This window comes from Hemicordylus capensis, chromosome 5, assembly GCF_027244095.1.
Source record: "Hemicordylus capensis ecotype Gifberg chromosome 5, rHemCap1.1.pri, whole genome shotgun sequence".
NCBI classification, from domain to species: domain Eukaryota; kingdom Metazoa; phylum Chordata; class Lepidosauria; order Squamata; family Cordylidae; genus Hemicordylus; species Hemicordylus capensis.
In genome coordinates this window covers 14694862-14711746 of record NC_069661.1, presented here as the reverse complement: position 1 = coordinate 14711746, position 16885 = coordinate 14694862, and the positions used below count along the sequence as shown (strand labels likewise).

The window sequence follows — 16885 nt, the reverse complement described above, 5'->3', positions numbered from 1 at the left end:
TGTCTACCTTTTGTTTCTTTTTAGATTGTGAGCCCTTTGGGAACAGGGAGCCTTTTTATTAATTTATATCCATGAAAACCGCTTTGGAAACTTTTGTTGAAAAGCGGTATATAAATATTTGTCGTATTCATATTCGTATTTATTTAACAGATTTTAATACTGCCCCATACACAAGTCCCTGGGTGGTTCACAATCTAAAAGCATAAAACACAATTAAAATAGTTTAAAATACAGATAAAAATGCTAAACTTTAAAATTATAAACTAAAAGCCTGACTAAATAGGTTTGTTTTTGGGTCCTTCTTAAAAACATCCAGACAAGGGGAGACTCTAATTCAGTTAGGAAGTGCATTTCAAAGTCCCGGGGCAACCCTAGAAAAGGCCTTTTGTTTTGAGTCGCCACCAGCCGAGCTGGTGGCAACCACTTTTAATTTGCGATCACTATTTTGTGGTTTGATTTGCACTGCCATATTACAAAACATTGTTCATTTATTCAAGAGCCTTGTGGACTCAGAATGCATGCTATACATTTGAGAAAAACACAAATAAAATTAGTCCAGGCCTTGTGTGGAATTCAATGCTCATTACTGCTGACCACACGGTAACGCTGTTATCTGATTGCTCCAAAATGCAGCCGGATGAGTTTTCAGTATGTGATACGGTGTGCTGCAAATGGTACCTCCTTGCATGCTGCAAATTGATCTGGCCAGACAGTGGAGCAATCAGATGACCACCTTGAGATGCAGCCAGGTAGCACCCACATTGAACTTTCCAAGCAGAAAGAGGTGGGGCCACTTTTCAGTCATGTGTATTAGGTTTTTTTTTAATCCACAAAGGCTATAAACGGATATCCCCAAAATAAATCAGGGGAAAGTTAGCCTATTGCTGCTTCGGCTGGCTCTGTGCAAGAATTTCTGGGAAGTGTTGACAGATACTTAAAATAAATGTTGCTATTCTCTTTCTCAGTTGCAACTTCTCAAACAGTGACTAAATACTCCCCACCTCTCTCTCTCTCTCTCTGTGGTGTTAGGTTTAGAAAGGCTCCCACAAAGGCAACATTTAGCAATTACATTTTTGGTCATGTTGTACTACCAGCTGCCAAGTTAAATTGTATTTTATTTTAAGAACAATTAGTTTCCTTAAGAGAACAGGAAAACACATATTATGCAGAGGTTTTATGGTTTGTTTTTAATTGCTATCTCTCCTATTATTTTATTATTCTGTATTGATCAAACACATTTGTATCCTGTCTGCTCTGCAAAGAGCCCAAGATATCGAGAGAGAGAGAGAGAGAGAGAGAGAGAGAGAGAGAGAGAGAGGTTGAATTATTTATTATATTCAATTTTGATAAGCCACTTTGTGTTTGGGCTTGTAGCAAAAATAGTGTATAAAATAGGAGTTCTCAAACTTGGGTTTCCAGCTGTTGTTGGACTACATATCCCATCATCCCCCCACCACCATGGCTAAATGCCACTGTGCAGGGGAATGATGGGAGCTGTAGTCCAGCAGCAGCTGGGGACCCAATTTCGAAGACCCCTGGCATAAAAAGAACAGATTAAGTCAGGCTTCTCAAACTTGGGTCACCAGATGTTGTAGGACTACAATTCCCATCATCCCCAGTCAGGCCACTATGGCTAGGGGTGTTAGGAATTGCAGTCCAATAACTTCTGGGGGCCCAAGGTTGGGATCCCCTAGATTATGGAAAGGAGATGCATACATTTAATAATGAATAACTTTCAAGGTCTTTCCAGCTTTTACCTAATTTAATTAGATAAATTAGGGAGGAGAATTGGTCTTGTGGTAAATTGTCTCCTTTGTTAAGCAGTGTCCACCCTGGTTTGCATTTGAATGGGAGACTACATGTGTGAGCATTGAAAGATATTCCTTTTAGGGGATGGGGCCGCTCTGCATGCTTCCATGCAGAAAGTTCAGAGTTCCCTCCCTGACATCTCCAGAAAGGGCTGAGGGAGACTCCTACCTGTAACCTTGGAGAAGCCACTGCCAGCCTGGGTAGACAATACTGAGCTAGATGGACCAATGGTCTGACTCGGTATATGGCAGCTTCCTATGTTCCTGTGTTCCTCATGCTGCCCCATTTCCTCCATTGCCCAGATATGACTGGAAGCCTCTGACATGCCTGCACATGCTGGCACAGGTGTGCACATGTGTTGGTGCGCGCAGGCACATCAGAGACTTTCGGTCATATCTGGACAACGGGGGCGATGGGGTGGCATGGAGGAACACTGCCACCCTGATGGACTTGGATTAAAATGGAGGCCAGTGGGAGGAAAGCGGCAGGAGGAGTAAGTTCACACACACACCCCTGATCTTAAGGTTAGATACCCCCAGCTGTTGAACTGCTGGAACTGCCGGCTCGATGCACATCCCTAGTTGATTGCTCTTTTTGTACTTTTTCTAGAGTTATTATATCCTTTTCGACAGAGACAACCTAGATGCCAAATGCAACTGTCTTAGATTGGTTTCTTCTCCTCCTCCTCCTCCTCCTCCTCCTCCTCCTCCTCCTCCTCCTCCTTCTTCTTGCCATTGTACCCCAGGATTATGGGAGTCATAGTCCAAAAACAAAGTACTCACTACATATAGGCATTAGGAGATCAGCAGTTTTATTTTCTGTACTTAATTGGCCTTTATCCCTCTCAGCAGCATTCTGCTTCCAATTGCAGCCAGCTCCACTGCAGCAGAAGTTCAGCAAGACACGATGGAGATGTCCACCCCCTGTTCATTGTCCTCAGTTAGGTGTTTCTCATGCACATCCTAACCCAGACTAGGGATCCCCAGCCTGGGTTAGGCTGCATGTGAAAACCACTGGGATTGGGACCATTCCTGGTGGGGCAGCACTGCCAAGCCCAGCTTTTAAGCACGGCTGTTAGCGGAGGTTAAGGGAGTGAGTGCTCCCTTACCCCTGGCTACCTGCTTGTGTGTGAGCACGGGCTGCTTCCAGCCCGGCCACACACAGAGACAGGCACCTAGATCACCCGTCTCTTGGGGAAATCCCCCAATGCAGTGTGTGGAATTCCCAGCCCTTCCATGAGCTCAATGGCAGTGTTGAACACCAAGGCCTCCTTGCTGGAGTGATAGGGTTTTAGTGTGTTAACATGGTACAGTCTGGGCTTGAGTCTGATTCCTGGGAACTCTAATACATAGTTCACTGCACCTATCCTCTCTTTGACCTTGTATGAGCTCTCCCAGGCCACTTGTGTCTTGTTGGTATGGACGGGCCTAAGGACCAACACAAGGGACAGGGTCTCCTTCAGGGTGTTTTGGAGCTTCTCCACAAAGTTCAATCTGTTTATTCCCTGGGGAGTTTCTTCTCCCTCCCACTGATAAGGAACCCATGCTGCAATGTGGAATTCATGGGAGGAGAGCTGGTCTTGTGGTAGCAAGCATGACTTGTCCCCTTAGCTAATCAGGGTCTGCCCTGGTTGCATATGAATGGGAGACTTGATGTGTGAGCACTGGAAGATCTTCCCCTCAGGGGATGAAGCCGCTCTGGGAAGAGCAGAAGGTTTCAAGTTCCCTCCCCGGCAGCATCTCCAAGATAGGGCTGAGAGAGAGTCCTGCCTGCAACCTTGGAGAAGTCACTGCCAGTCTGTGTAGACAATACTGAGCTAGATGGACCAATGGTCTGACTCAGTATATGGCAGTTTCCTATGTTCCTATGTTCCTATGGAAGCCGGGACGAGTCCCAGCCTCAGATCAATCCTCCCTGCTCTGCGCTTCACAGAGCAGGGCTAATTATGTGGGAGCGTGGAGTACACTCCCACCATGCTTACAAGGATCATCTGGGGGGAAGGCAAGGCTTGGGAAGCCTTCTCCTCACCCACCTGCCTGGTAGGTTACGTGAATGGCTCATGTTTTGTAATCAGAGTTGGTCTTGTGCGAGCAGGTGTGAAGTGTCCCCCTTTGCTAAGCAGGGCCTGCCCTGGTTGCATCTGAATGGGAGACTAGATGTGTGAGCACTGTAAAATATTCCTCTCAGGGGATGGGATTGCTCTGGGAAGAGCATCTGCATGCTTGCATGCAGAAGGTTCCAGGTTTCCTCTCTGGCAGCATCTCCAAGATAGCTTCTGACTCGGTATAAGGCAGCTTTCTATATTCCTAGGTATACGACCTCTGGAGATGAAGGTTCTTATTTATCATGTCTGATATAGCCATTCTCCAGAAATTTGTCTCATTCTTTTAAAAGAAATATCACTGCCACATGCATTTCATACACTGCAAGACAAAGAATAAGTTTAAAATAACATCCCTATGGTTCAAATTTCAAGGTATGCTGTTGTTTAATGGTCCCTGTTATTAGACTTTACAGGGCCGGCGAATACAAGATTTAGCACAGCATAAGCTGACCCTGTGGCAACACTCTACATGTATGTTTCTTCACAACTAATTAACCTATGGAATTCTTTGCCATGGGATGTGGTGATGGCCACAAGCTTGGATGGCTTTAAAAGGGGCTTAGACAAAGTCATGGAGGACTGTGAAGAAACATACATGTGGAGTGTTGGAGAGAGAGGGAGAGAGGGAGGGAGTAGAGGTTGTCATGGAAACTGTATGGAATGTTCAGGGAGGGATTTAAATAATGACAGGTGGTGGCAGTTCGAAGCAATTAGGAGTTGGGAGTTGGACAGAACAGAATTTAGAGCCAGACTGTGAAGAAACATACATGTGGAGTGTTGGAGAGAGAGGGAGAGAGGGAGGGAGTAGAGGTTGTCATGGAAACTGTATGGAATGTTCAGGGAGGGATTTAAATAATGACAGGTGGTGGCAGTTTGAAGCAATTAGGAGTTGGGAGTTGGACAGAACAGAATTTAGAGCCAGAGTGGTTCTGTGTGGTGACTAAGAACATAGTTAACCTATGGAATTCTTTGCCATGGGATGTGGTGATGGCCACAAGCTTGGATGGCTTTAAAAGGAGCTTAGACAAAGTCATGGAGGACTGGTCTAGCAATAGCTACTAGTCTGGTGGCTACAGGCCACCTCCAGCCTCAGAAGCGTGATACCCCTCAATACCAGTTGCAAGGGAGCAACAGCAGAAGGAGAAAGGGCATGCACATACCTCTTGCCTGTGGACTCCCCAGAGGCATCTGGCAATCCACTGTGTGAGACAGGATGCTGGACTAGATAGGCCGTAGGCCTGATCCAGAAGGGCTGTCCTTATGCTCTTAAAAACAGCCCTGCTGGATTAGGCTCAAGGCCCATCTAGTCCAGCATCCTGTCTCACAGTGGCCCACCAGATGCCTCCGAGAAGCCCACAGGCAGGGAGTGAGGGCTTGCTGTCACTCCTCTGCAACTGGTATTGAGAGGCATCTTGCCTCTGAACCTGGGTGTGGCTCATAGGCACCAGACTAGTAGCCATTGGTAGCGCTGTCCTCCATGACTTTGTCTAAGCCACTTTTAAAGCCATCCAAGCTAGTGGCCATTACCGCATCCTGTGGCAGAGGATTCCATAAGTTAATTATGTGCTGTGTGAAGAAGTAGCATGGAAATATTGGCTCAATCCAAGGTGTGTGGTGGTGGGGACTTCCCTCCTTGACCCCCACACCAGACATCCACGACAGGCAACACACTATTAACACATGACTAGAATCCACAGTGTATAAACCGGGTCCAACCAACCAGAGTAAAACAGCCAGGATAACTCTGATGCCCTTAACAACAATGTGAATATGCTGAAATCTGCAAACAAAGCTTATCTCACAGCATGGTGATCAACATATCTCAATATTCTTAACAACAACAACAACAACCAACAACAACTGTCACTGACTAATATCTGCACAATAAGGAGCTGTTGAAGTCACAGATATGTTGGGTGGTTGAAAAGCTGTCAATGGAAGAGAAACAAAACTTTTTGCATTGGCATAATGCAGTACAGCCAGCCGCCAAGGTCTTCTGAATATCTTACTGGGATCCCCCCCCCCCCCGCTCTGATTTGGAAAACCAAAGCAATTATCTTTCCTGGCTGCAAAGATAACCTTCAGCCTGCTATAAAACCCATTCAAGCTTGTCCCTTTGGTCTGCAGTCAGCCAGACTAGAACAATGGAGCTTCCTCAGGACGTTCTCTCCTCTTCTTGGTAACAGAGAACAGTTTTGGAATCCCATTCCTTTCTTCCAGAGGACCAAAAGGATCCTATCCCTGCAAACGTTTACAATCAAAGGCCTGATTCAATTCATTCTGAGGATGATGCTTTGAGAAATTCATTTGCTACCAAACCTACTTTATAAAAAAACAAAACAAGCTCCAAATTGTAACAATATTAACTTGTGCTTGGACTGTATATCATAGTTGGATGTACCTGTCCCACTGTGCGAGTTCTGCTCCAAAACTTTCCAGAAGCACTGCAAGGGAAGGAAGCAGCTCTGTATCTCTACAGAGAGGATCCTGAGCTTACAGGCATTCTGCAAACCATCTACATTTCACTTGGCCTACCAGACTGGAAGGAAATAATACATTATGTGAACAAGTTGCATTTGCTATCCCTGATCCTCAGTTTTGTTCGGCAAGGCAGAATCAAGAAGGATCTGCACAAATAAGGGATGGCTGGGAAATGGAAATCCAACTTAGTTGTGTGATTCTTCTAGCCACAGAACAACACATCAAAAAAGAAAAGAAACAAATAAACTATCCTTCATACTTCGAAACAACACATGCTCCAGGGGAAACGTGACTGGCTTGTTCCTGCGCCTTTCCCAGCCCTCTGCTCTGCAAAATGCAACAAGTGAAGCTATCCAGGGCATACAGATAAGCATTTGCTAATATCTGCAGATCAAGAGACTGTTAAAGGCACAGGAGTAGGGGGTCAGCTAAAAAGCTGGCAACTCTACAGGGCTAGCATTACACGGTGGGGAAGAACCAGAAGTAGAACTGCCATCTCTTAAGTGGCCTTATGCATTCAACAGCAGCTTGACCCACAGAAATTAAGCAGGGAAGCATCCTCCCCTTATTTCAATGCCAGGAAAAGCTCTATCTGCTAAATGTATGCGTGCCAAACTGCCAATAAGGCACAGGCACTCTGTGTGTGTGTGCGCGTGTTGTGTGAAATTGGCAAACCAAACCCTTTGTTTGTTGCTTACTTTCTGGCAGGACTCCTGTGCCAACAGTTATGTGACAGGAAGAAATCTGACATTTTCAACTTTCTCCAGCAACAAAGTGCATTGTTAGGGAAGGCTGCAACTATTTAATTTCTGCCTGTTAGGCAGCTGTAAAAAGAGGAGTTCCAGCAGAGAAAAGCACAGACGTTACAGCCATCTTATTCCTTTCTATGCAAACCACTTTGATAACTTTTTCTTTTTTTCTTTTTTGCTGAAAAGCAGTATATGAATACTCTTAATAATACTACTGTAGGGGATGGGCTCTGCATAAGTGTTGTGCAATATCTCTGGTGATCCTAAGGAAAGTTGTTCACACATCATACCAGTACTTTTTGCTTACCCAGCTGGGGTTACCACTTTAAAAAACAAAAACAAAAACTGAGTCTCTTCCTGTGATGCTCTGGCTCAACAATGAATCAAGATGGCAGCAAAAATATTTTAGGAAGCAAATGTCACATCAGGGGTTTTAATACATTTACTGTTTAACTTATGGTTCATGTAAAATGGATGCAATTGGACCAACGTACACAGGAAGGAGTGATTGGAATTTTCTACCATTTCCCAAGATTTTCCAGTCACTCTAGTGGCATCTTACTGTATATAGATTTCAAATCAGCCAAGGAGCAGCCCCAGCTCTTCAGACTTCAGGTTAGAGCAGTACTGACCTCAGTTAGTTCAGCTGAGGTTTGGCTTAGTAATGTTGGAATGTGCACGTCCTCTATCTAAAGGAACTTCAATCCTTGTTGAATAGCAGGTCATCTTACCTGGGAGAACAACTGCCTCTCTAATGAGCATCGTTGGCTTCCTGTATCTTTGCAAAAGCTCAGCAGACTGTCCGTGGCACATCATCGATTGCAGGATTTGAGAACCAGACAGCCGCCTCGTCAGCTTTCCTTAAAGAGACAACATTCAAAGGGAGCCTGCCACAGACAGTTAATTTCATTTGGCCCATTATTGTTTTTGCACTCCCTTAAGATTCTGGGACAACAACCCTTCTACAGGTGATGAAAGCTGCTGTTCCTTGAAATTAAGTCCAAGGACATTGGCTTAAAGGTCTTGTAGAGTGCGGAATAATAATAGCAATTATGGAGTGCTGAAGTTTCAACTGAGTGTTGTACAAAAGAATAAAATAGGCAGCGCTTGGTCAGAACGGCTTATTATAGGGGTTTTCAGAATTGGGTCTGCAGATGTTGTTGGACTACAAGTCACATCAACCCCAGCCACATGTGGGATGTCATGGCCTGAAATCATGGCCCCTGAGACCATCCCTGTGTGTCCCCAGCTGTTGTTGGACTGCAGCTCCCATGATCTCCAGCCACAATGGGAGTTGTAGCTTAGCAACATCTGGACTACCACTGGTTGGGAACCCCTGACCTAGGTGATCTGGAAGAACTTGGCCAGTGGTCCACCAGTAGACCACCAATCTACCTCCCTGTGTTAGATGGAGATGATAGTTCTCTGTGGACCAGCCTAGCAACCTCCTTCTAGACACTTTGGTTGGCTGGCCATACACACCTACTGCCCTGTTTGGGGTTGGCTTTCTGCACGCCACAGCTAACCCACACCTGCAGTTTGGTCCTGAGCATGTTTGCACAGAGGTTAGTCCCATGAATGGGGCTTGCTCCCCAGTAAGTATACAGAGGGCACCAGTCATGCATCACAGTTCAAAAACATGTTTATTTAGAAGTCAGTCCCCCTGAGTTAAGTGGAGCTTAATCTCAAGTAAGTGTGCATTGGATTTCAGCTTGAGGGTCATTTGTGTGCCAGAAATTTAATCTGGCATATGGCTCTGGTTGCACAGGGCAGTCCTGCCATCGGCTGAAGCATCTGGAAGTCAGCACAGAACAGGCATGCAGAGACAGAGCAGGTTATGAAAGCAAAGTCCAGTGGACAGAGGGACAGATTAGGAGGGAACAAGATAGCCCTGTGGATGTTGCCCTGGGCTTCTTGGAGAACAGTGGTGATGGCGGTGGGGATATAGATGTGATCAGCAGTGGGACACACTGTGATTTTCATGGAGCTCCAGTGATGGCCCCATTCCAGCACTGATCAGGGACACAGTTCCTTAGTTTCTGGACTGCTGCAAGCCAGTCCCAAAGGTGGGTCTTCAGATGTTGTTGGACTACAACCCCCCATCAGCCCCAGCAGAATGTCATTGTGGCTGGGGGTGCTGGGAGTTGTAGTCCCCAAGAACCAGCTTTGCTGACAGAAGGTCCTGAGTTCAATCCCAGGTATCCTCAGGGCTGGAAAAGATTCTTGCCTGCAAACCTGCTACTCATCAGTGCAGATAATACTGAGCTAGATGGACAAATGGCCTGACTTTGTACTGTATTTACCCAAATAGAAGATGACACTGAATGTAAGATGACCTCCTTAAAAAACAGTGGTTAAATACAGGTATAACTTGTATTTACCTCAAAGGTACAGCACACTGAATTTAAGATGAGCCCCCAAATTCTAACATCAACGAACCTGGAAAAAACCGAGTCTTGGATATAGATAAATACAGTATACGGTAACTGCCTATGTTCATAGTGTGCCTAGCTTCACTCACTGGCTCGCAGAATACACATTCTCCTATTCTTGCTTGAAATTAATTTCAGGCTTTCTTTTCTGACTGCAGCAACAACATGACATTCTCAGACACTCCAAGCACCATCCTTTGTATTTCCGCAGAAGCAAATCTCACAGATCACAATGGGACTTTATCTAAAGAAAGTCTGAACAATAATCCTATGTACACTGACCTAGAAGAAGCTTCCTTCGGAGTAAATATGCCTAGGCTGGGGCTGCAATGCTATCTATGCACATTAGTAAGAAGCCCCACTGAACAGAGCGGGACTTACTTCCGTGTAAATATGCCTAGACTGGGGCTGCAATCCTATCCGCGGGACTTCCTATTGAACACGTCAGATTGTTAATGTGTAACTCCTCTGCAAATATTTCTCTCTCCCCACCCCGGTAGTTCCAGCAATAGCTTCGTAACATTCCCTCCATCCTCAGCCGGTACGTGGTGCGACGAGAGAGCACCCTTTGCTTCGTTCGACTTGGCTGAGATGATCAGCCCGGATATGGTGCACTTGTTTCCCTAAATACGCTTCATCAACGCCCGGTGAAGTCGTTCACACACAGGCTGAGATTGTCTTTCTCTCCCCACCGCCAATAAAAATGGGTGAAATATACAAAACGAGAAGCATTGTTGCTGCTGCTGCTGCTGCTGCTGCTGCTGCTGCTGCTGCTTTAAAGGTAACCTCGTCTTGCCGGAGGACAAGATCCTCCTAGCATTTCTGTCTTTGAACTCTTCGGAGCCTCACCCCTATTAGACAGACACACTTTCACTGACCTCACTCCGCAGCTTAGAGAGTATCTGCCAAGGCGGGCTCCCGGCTGCTCTTTTTTTTTTAAGAAAAACAAAACACAACGCGGAGGTTCATCAGCGGGGCTTTTTTTCAATGACTCAGAGCGGCGGGAGGAGCCACGGCACGGGAGGGGCGGGGCTTCGAGGTGGGGAAGGGGCGGGGCGAAGGCAAGCAGGTGAAACCGACTCCTGTCCTGACAGAACTTTGATTCTCGGTGCCTGCCCTGCGGAGCGCGTGCGGCGGCGGCTTCTCCTGTTCGTGCAGGCGCAGCAGCAGCCCTGCGTGGCGCCGGGAACGCAGAGCGCTGGGCCAGGTAGAGGATGGCTTGAGGGCGGCGGCGGAGCGGGGGTGATCATCGCGGACTCGGGACGGAGCCAGCCAGCCAGCCAGCCTCGGGGGAGCATCATGGCCCAGGAGCTGAGCCAGGCGGAGCTGCTGGACTTCCTGTGCCAGGCGGGGGGGCGAGTCACCAACGCCGCCCTGCTGGGCCACTTCAAGCGCTTCTTGCGGGACCCCGGCGCCTCCCCGGGGCAGCTGCAGCGCCGCCGCGAGCTCTTCAAGGGCTTCGTCAACTCCGTGGCCACCGTGCAGCAGGAGGGGGCGCCGGGCGCGGCCAAGTACGTGGTGCTCAGGAAGCGCTATCGGGAGCTGGTGGGAGAGGAGCCCAAGCCACCTGCCGCCCACGCCCAGGCGCCCGACGAGAGCCAAGCCACCCCGCCGCCTCTTGAAGTTCAGCGCAGCCGGGCACAGCAGCAGTGGCAGCAGGGCCGGGCCGGGTGGGAGCGCGGCGCGCCCGGGGCGCAAGGCGAAGGTTGCCGCCGCCGCAGCCGCGAGGAGCGTCCCCGGAACCAGGAGGAGCAGCAGCAGCAGCGCAGCGCTAGCCTCACCTGCAGAGGCTGGGCCCAGGAACTCCGGGCTTGCCCGCCGCCGGGGCCCGGCAGGTGCCTGCCCGGGGATCTCCGAGGAGGAGGAGGAGGAGGCGGCGGCCCTGCGGCGCAGCTTCCTCCCAGCCCTGCGAGTTTCGGCTGCCCGGGACGCCTTCCCGAGCGACGCGCCCAGAGCGATCCCAAGCAGCAGCAGCCGCAGCAGCGGTGGCCTTTTCCCGGCGGCGTCCCGCTCTTCCCCCGGCGGGAGGCGCCGCTGCCGTCGCGTCGGCCGGCTTTACCCGTCAGGGACCTGGGCGCGCCTCCAAGGGACAGCCACCCCCAGCAGAGGGTTCGCGAGTGGGTGGAGAGGGCGCACGCGGAGACCCACCACTCCCGCCTCTCCCCCGACCCACTCCCGCCCCCACCCGAAGAAGGGCCCTGGCGGCCAGCCCGGCCCTCCTCGCCCCCAAGCCCGGCTGGCAGGAGCCCTTCTCCGCCTCTGGATGCCCAGGGAGGAGGGCAGCCCCTCGCCGTGGGGCTCTGGCCGGACCGCGTCTCCGTCTTCCGCAGCATCCGATCCCAGCTCTTCCTGCAGGATCTGGAGGACTTCCTCGAGCAGGAGAGCCCCGCCAGCGAAGACGGCAGCAGCGCCAGCGGGGGCAGCGACCGCGAGAACGGAGCCCTTCCTCCCCTGCCTTCGGGCCAGAATGGCTACAGCAGCGACCCCGTCGAGGCCGCCTTGGCGAGGGCAAAGGGGTCCCCCTGCAAGCCCCAGGCGAATGGCCTGCTGCCGGCGACCCCTCCCCAGGGGAGCCCACCCCAAGAGGGCACCACCGTTCCAAGGCGCATCGGCTTGCTTGGTCAGGAGGCGCGGGGATCCTCCTCTTCCGATGAGCTGTTGGACAAAAGCGCCAGAAGACAGAGCAAGCAGCTGCCCACCTTCAGGAAGGTGGCCAGGCTGCCTCCACCACCGCACCTGGATGCTCCCTTAAGTCCCCGGCCGGTCCCAAGGCAAGCACACCCGGCCGGTGTCCCAGAGGTGGGAGGGTTGGGCCTGGACGCAGAGGGATCCACGGAGCACCGCTCCTCCTTGGTGCCCCTGGAGCCCCGAGAGCACGCCTGGTTGGTCAAAGTGGCCACAGGGTCGTGGTTGGAGGCCCATGCACTGCTCCTCGAAGACCCACACCTTGCCACCCGGAAAGACTTCATCTCGGGCTACACGGTGCTCCACTGGCTGGCCAAACACGGGAACGCAAAGGTGCTTCAGGACGTGGTCACCGGTGCCCAGGAAGCTGGAGTTGCCCTCGACGTGAATGCCAAATCTGGCTGTGGATACACCCCGCTGCACCTGGCCGCTATGCACGGGCACCAGCCGGTCATGAAGCTGCTGGTGCAGAAACTCCAGTGCCAGATCCAGGTGCGAGACAGCAGTGGCAAGAGGCCCTGGCAGTACCTGGGCAGTACCACCTCGGGGGAGGTGTGGCAGCTCTTGGGAGCCCCCAGGGGCAAAACCATCTTCCCGGCCCATCCGATAGCCAGAATCAACTCCTCGGCTTCCTCTGCTGCCAAAAATGGCAAGAGTCCTCAGCTGGGGAGGAAAATTAGCAGGAAAGCTTCTTTGGCAGCCTACTTGAAACCTCAACACATTAAATGGAAAATGGCAAACAAATACCCCGCGCTCCAAGAGCGGGAGGAATACAGTGACTAAGGACTGCAGCAGGAGCTTTCGGACAGTCGATGCTGCTGGGCTTTGTTTCCCCAGCCTGTCTCTACACGGAGTGGCTACATTTGGTGGAGAACAAGAGGAGAAAGAGCACTTTATAGGAGCTGACCAGTATTGTTTGTTTCCCTTTATTTATTTAACTGAAAAAGACTTTAATCCCACACAGATGCTTCTGCGATGGTCATAAGAGGTGCTCTGTTCATGGAGGCCTCTTGGAGCATCCACCCCCCCCACTGCTCCCACTTAGTGGTCTGGGCCCCATCACTGAGAAGGAACCCTTATTTACACTCTCCCATAGCGGTTTCCAGTATGAAGGTTGGGGGAATCCATTTGTTTGCTCTGTTGGGGTAAAACTTGCCTCTTATAGGAGTTGGTTTCAAAGGGTATCCAAGGGGTTCAAAAGCAAAAGAAAGTACTACCCATTCTTAACACTTCATCTTCTTTCTTCTTCCCCCAAAATGGAGGCTTGAGAGAGCTCCTATTAATTTAGATGATTGGGGAAGAGAGATGCCAGGTCATCGCCAAACCTGTAATCATATCAGTATTCAAAATGCCATTTGGGGGTGAAGATGGCTGAGCTTTTGAACTGGGATGTCATGTGCACTGCTAGCTGCCAGGTACAATTAATTATTTGCCTTTAGGAACATAAGGGAGAGAGACAGACAGACTGGGGAATCTTAATTAGGCTGCGATCACCTCATTGCAGAGGAGTTTTAAACTGAAGAAAAGCTGTAAACATTCTTTTTGGCTGAAAATGTTATCTCTGGAGATAAAAGGAGTGAATGGAATGCATTCCTCTACTCCCTCCCCAGCAAAAGACTGAAAAACGACGGAGGGAACTTGATCTCATTTAATTAGTGTTTTAAATCTAATAAATCACCATATATTTCTATACCATTCTGTATATTTTAAGTGTATTAACCTTAGGGCTGAGAGTCTCTGCATGTTGCGGGGTGTGTGTGTGTGTGTGAAGGTACCCACAGCAGTCTAGCTGCACCTTCATGCAGCCCCCTTGTGAATTATAGAACCTTTTACCCCTGGCTGGAAGAAATTGGTAGAAGTGAACTAGCTGGCTTACAGGCCAACTTGTCCACTGTTCCCGATCCTCCTGTGGTGGAACCTGTTTTGTAACTGTTTCCCTTGCAAACACAAAGAAATATTATGCTGTTTTAACTACAGCTTTGTTCAGAAGCAATTCCATTTTTTCTTCTACTCCTTCCTCTTCTTCTTCTTTCTGACTCCACCCCGTCACACTATTACAGGATCCCCACTGGGACAAACATCCAAACGATAAAACACAGAAGAGTACGAGATAGAATACAACAGAACCCCAATCGGCTTTTGAGGAAACCTAGGGACACAGCTTGAAAGGCACTGCTGTAAAGTATATAGACTTGTTGAGATAAACTTTAAGCTCTTGATTTTACAAGCACTGTATTTCTCAGACAGGACTTCAAAGCTCTCTTCTACCTGCTGCTCTGTTAGGGGTTCAGCAATGAGCAGATTCCCCGAGACCAGGTCTGCTGCCATCTAGCATGGCTTTGACCAAGCCATTATTCCCCCATTATGGCCAGAGAGTGGCCTTCTTTGCAGACAGTTGTAAAGATAACTGATATAATGAATGTAAATCACTCTGAACACTTGAAAAAATGCCATATAAAAGCTACATATGACTACAAGAATAATTCAGCCTTTCCCAGATCCAGTCTTTATATTTGTAACTTTCTGCCTGTGACCGACAAACAAATTTGTATTACTCTCCTAAACCTGTCCCCCGCCCCCCAACGCACACTCTACTTCTACCAAAGACAACCACGGGGCTTTGTGGTCCCCAGGAGTCCCCAGACGGCACACTTTACCTTTACTCTCTCCTTTGCAGACTTGATTAGGAGGGCTGCTGTTTTTTTTTTTTTATCAGAGTAATAATAAGGTTTCATCCAGTGCAGCACACTGTGGGATCTCAGAGACGACAAAGGAGGAGGAAAGTTCACCCGCCAAGAAGCTACCTTAATCTATTTGCATATGTTTCTATAATTCATGATGTTTCTGTCAGCCAGGGGAAGGACAAAGAGCAAGGCTACGCACTGACCTTCCTCTTGCTTCCAGATGCCTAGAAATCCTGCTCATCCGCTGTCAGCACAAGTCTTTTGAGATTCTAGCAGGTGTTGCCTGCATGCTTTCAATCATATTTGGAACCCTAAGGACTAGAAACTTGCTTTCTTTAAAAAACAAAAACAAAAAACACCCCAACATGCAATATCTCCCAAATGCTGAATTCTGTCCAAAGGAAAAAGAGAGGGAAAGAATCTCCAAAGGACTAATAAATTGATAATCAACCTTTATTCAGTCTCAGAAAACTCACTGTATGCTTTTTGAGCTCACACACTCTTCCTCAGAGGCAACAATGATTATACTGTTATCATTTCAAAATCATATGTGTTGTGTCTGTAGAAAAATATATTTGTAGCAAAGAACTCAAAACCCACAAAGCAAGGCTTCTAAGACTGAATAAAGTTTAGCAATTTTATGGCAATTTGATTTGTTTTGTTTTTTTCCTTTGGGTCCTTTGGTGCTATGTCGACTCTCCCTTCTGCTTTTCTTCTAAGCTGAACTTTGCCTCCAATTCTGCACAGAGGCAGTATAATATTTTTATATAATGTTTATAGTATATGCTTATATTTGCTAGTCCAGCAACTGAAGTCTGTTTCTAGTTGTGGGGCTGTTATGCTGGGAGAGGTTCAAACACTTTGAGGTCATTCACACCATCAAAACCTGTTCTACCCAGGTTTGGGAGCTGAGTGTGATCCCAATTTTCGGTGTATGGAAGCAAGTTAGAAGGAAAACCTGGGTAGAAGTGATTGTGTGGAAGCAAGGTAGAGTTGCAGGCAGGGGCGTAGCAAGGTTAGAGTGGGCCCAGAGACAACAATATTAAAATAGGCCCCCCGCTCACTGAAGCTCAGCTCATGAAGTAGAGAAATCTTAAATGAGGCCGAATAGAGGTAACGAAAAGCATAATGTTCACACACACACACACACACACACACACACACACACCCTCCCTATGTGCCACAATAGAACAACATCCTAATTTTTTTTTTAAGGTTTTGTAAATTGTGGACGATGCAAGTCATTTAATGGTTCTAAAGAAAGACATGCTGTTCTGGTAGCTCAAGGTCTTAACACTCACATCAGATTCGGAGGATGAATACAACTGAAGGAAGCCTCGGCATGTCTGGACGTCTGGTGGAATCAGCATGTCTGGGGAAGTCAGTCATGTGACTTGCCTCTGGGGGGCCCAAGGCAGTGGGCCCCCAGACAACTGTCTCCCCTTGCCCTATTATAACTATGCCCCTGGTTGCAGAGGAGTAACAGCAGGAGAGAGGGCATGCCCTCAATTCCTGCTGTAGGCTTCCAGTGGCATCTGGTGGGCCACTGTGTGAAACAAGATGCTGGATTAGGTGGGCCTTGGGCCTGATCCAGCACGGCTGTTCTTATGAAAACCTGGGTAGCGCTTCCTCCTACCTTGCTTCCACACAATCACTTCTACCCAGGTTTTCCTCTTACCTTGCTTTCACAGAACCCCAAACTGGGAGTGCACACAGCTCCCAAACCCAGGTAGAACACAGTTTTTGATTGTGTGAATGATCTCTTTGTCTTGACCTAGGGAAGCTTTGTCACAAAACCAGCTCTAGAGTAGCCATGCTAAGGTCCATGAGGCATCGTAGGAAAGTGTGACTTCAGGACTGTAGCCTCATAGGGACATAGGAAGCTGCCTTCGACCAAGTCGGGCCATTGGTCCATCTAGCTCAGTATTGTCTACACAGACT

General features: G+C 48.7%; 1 protein-coding gene across 1 annotated transcript; it reads left to right on the top strand.

The window, feature by feature from the left end:
• Positions 1-10615: 10615 nt before the first annotated feature.
• SOWAHB (sosondowah ankyrin repeat domain family member B) lies at positions 10616-15591 on the top strand. The gene has a single exon (XM_053258631.1). The coding sequence runs from the start codon at positions 10875-10877 to the stop codon at positions 13041-13043; it is 2169 nt and encodes a 722-aa protein (XP_053114606.1). The 5' UTR covers positions 10616-10874; the 3' UTR covers positions 13044-15591.
• The last annotated feature ends 1294 nt before the right edge of the window (positions 15592-16885 follow it).

Bases quoted from the DNA above. Each gene is read 5' to 3' on its own strand.
- SOWAHB (XM_053258631.1), top strand. From the start codon at position 10,875: ATGGCCCAGGAGCTGAGCCAGGCGGAGCTGCTGGACTTCCTGTGCCAG.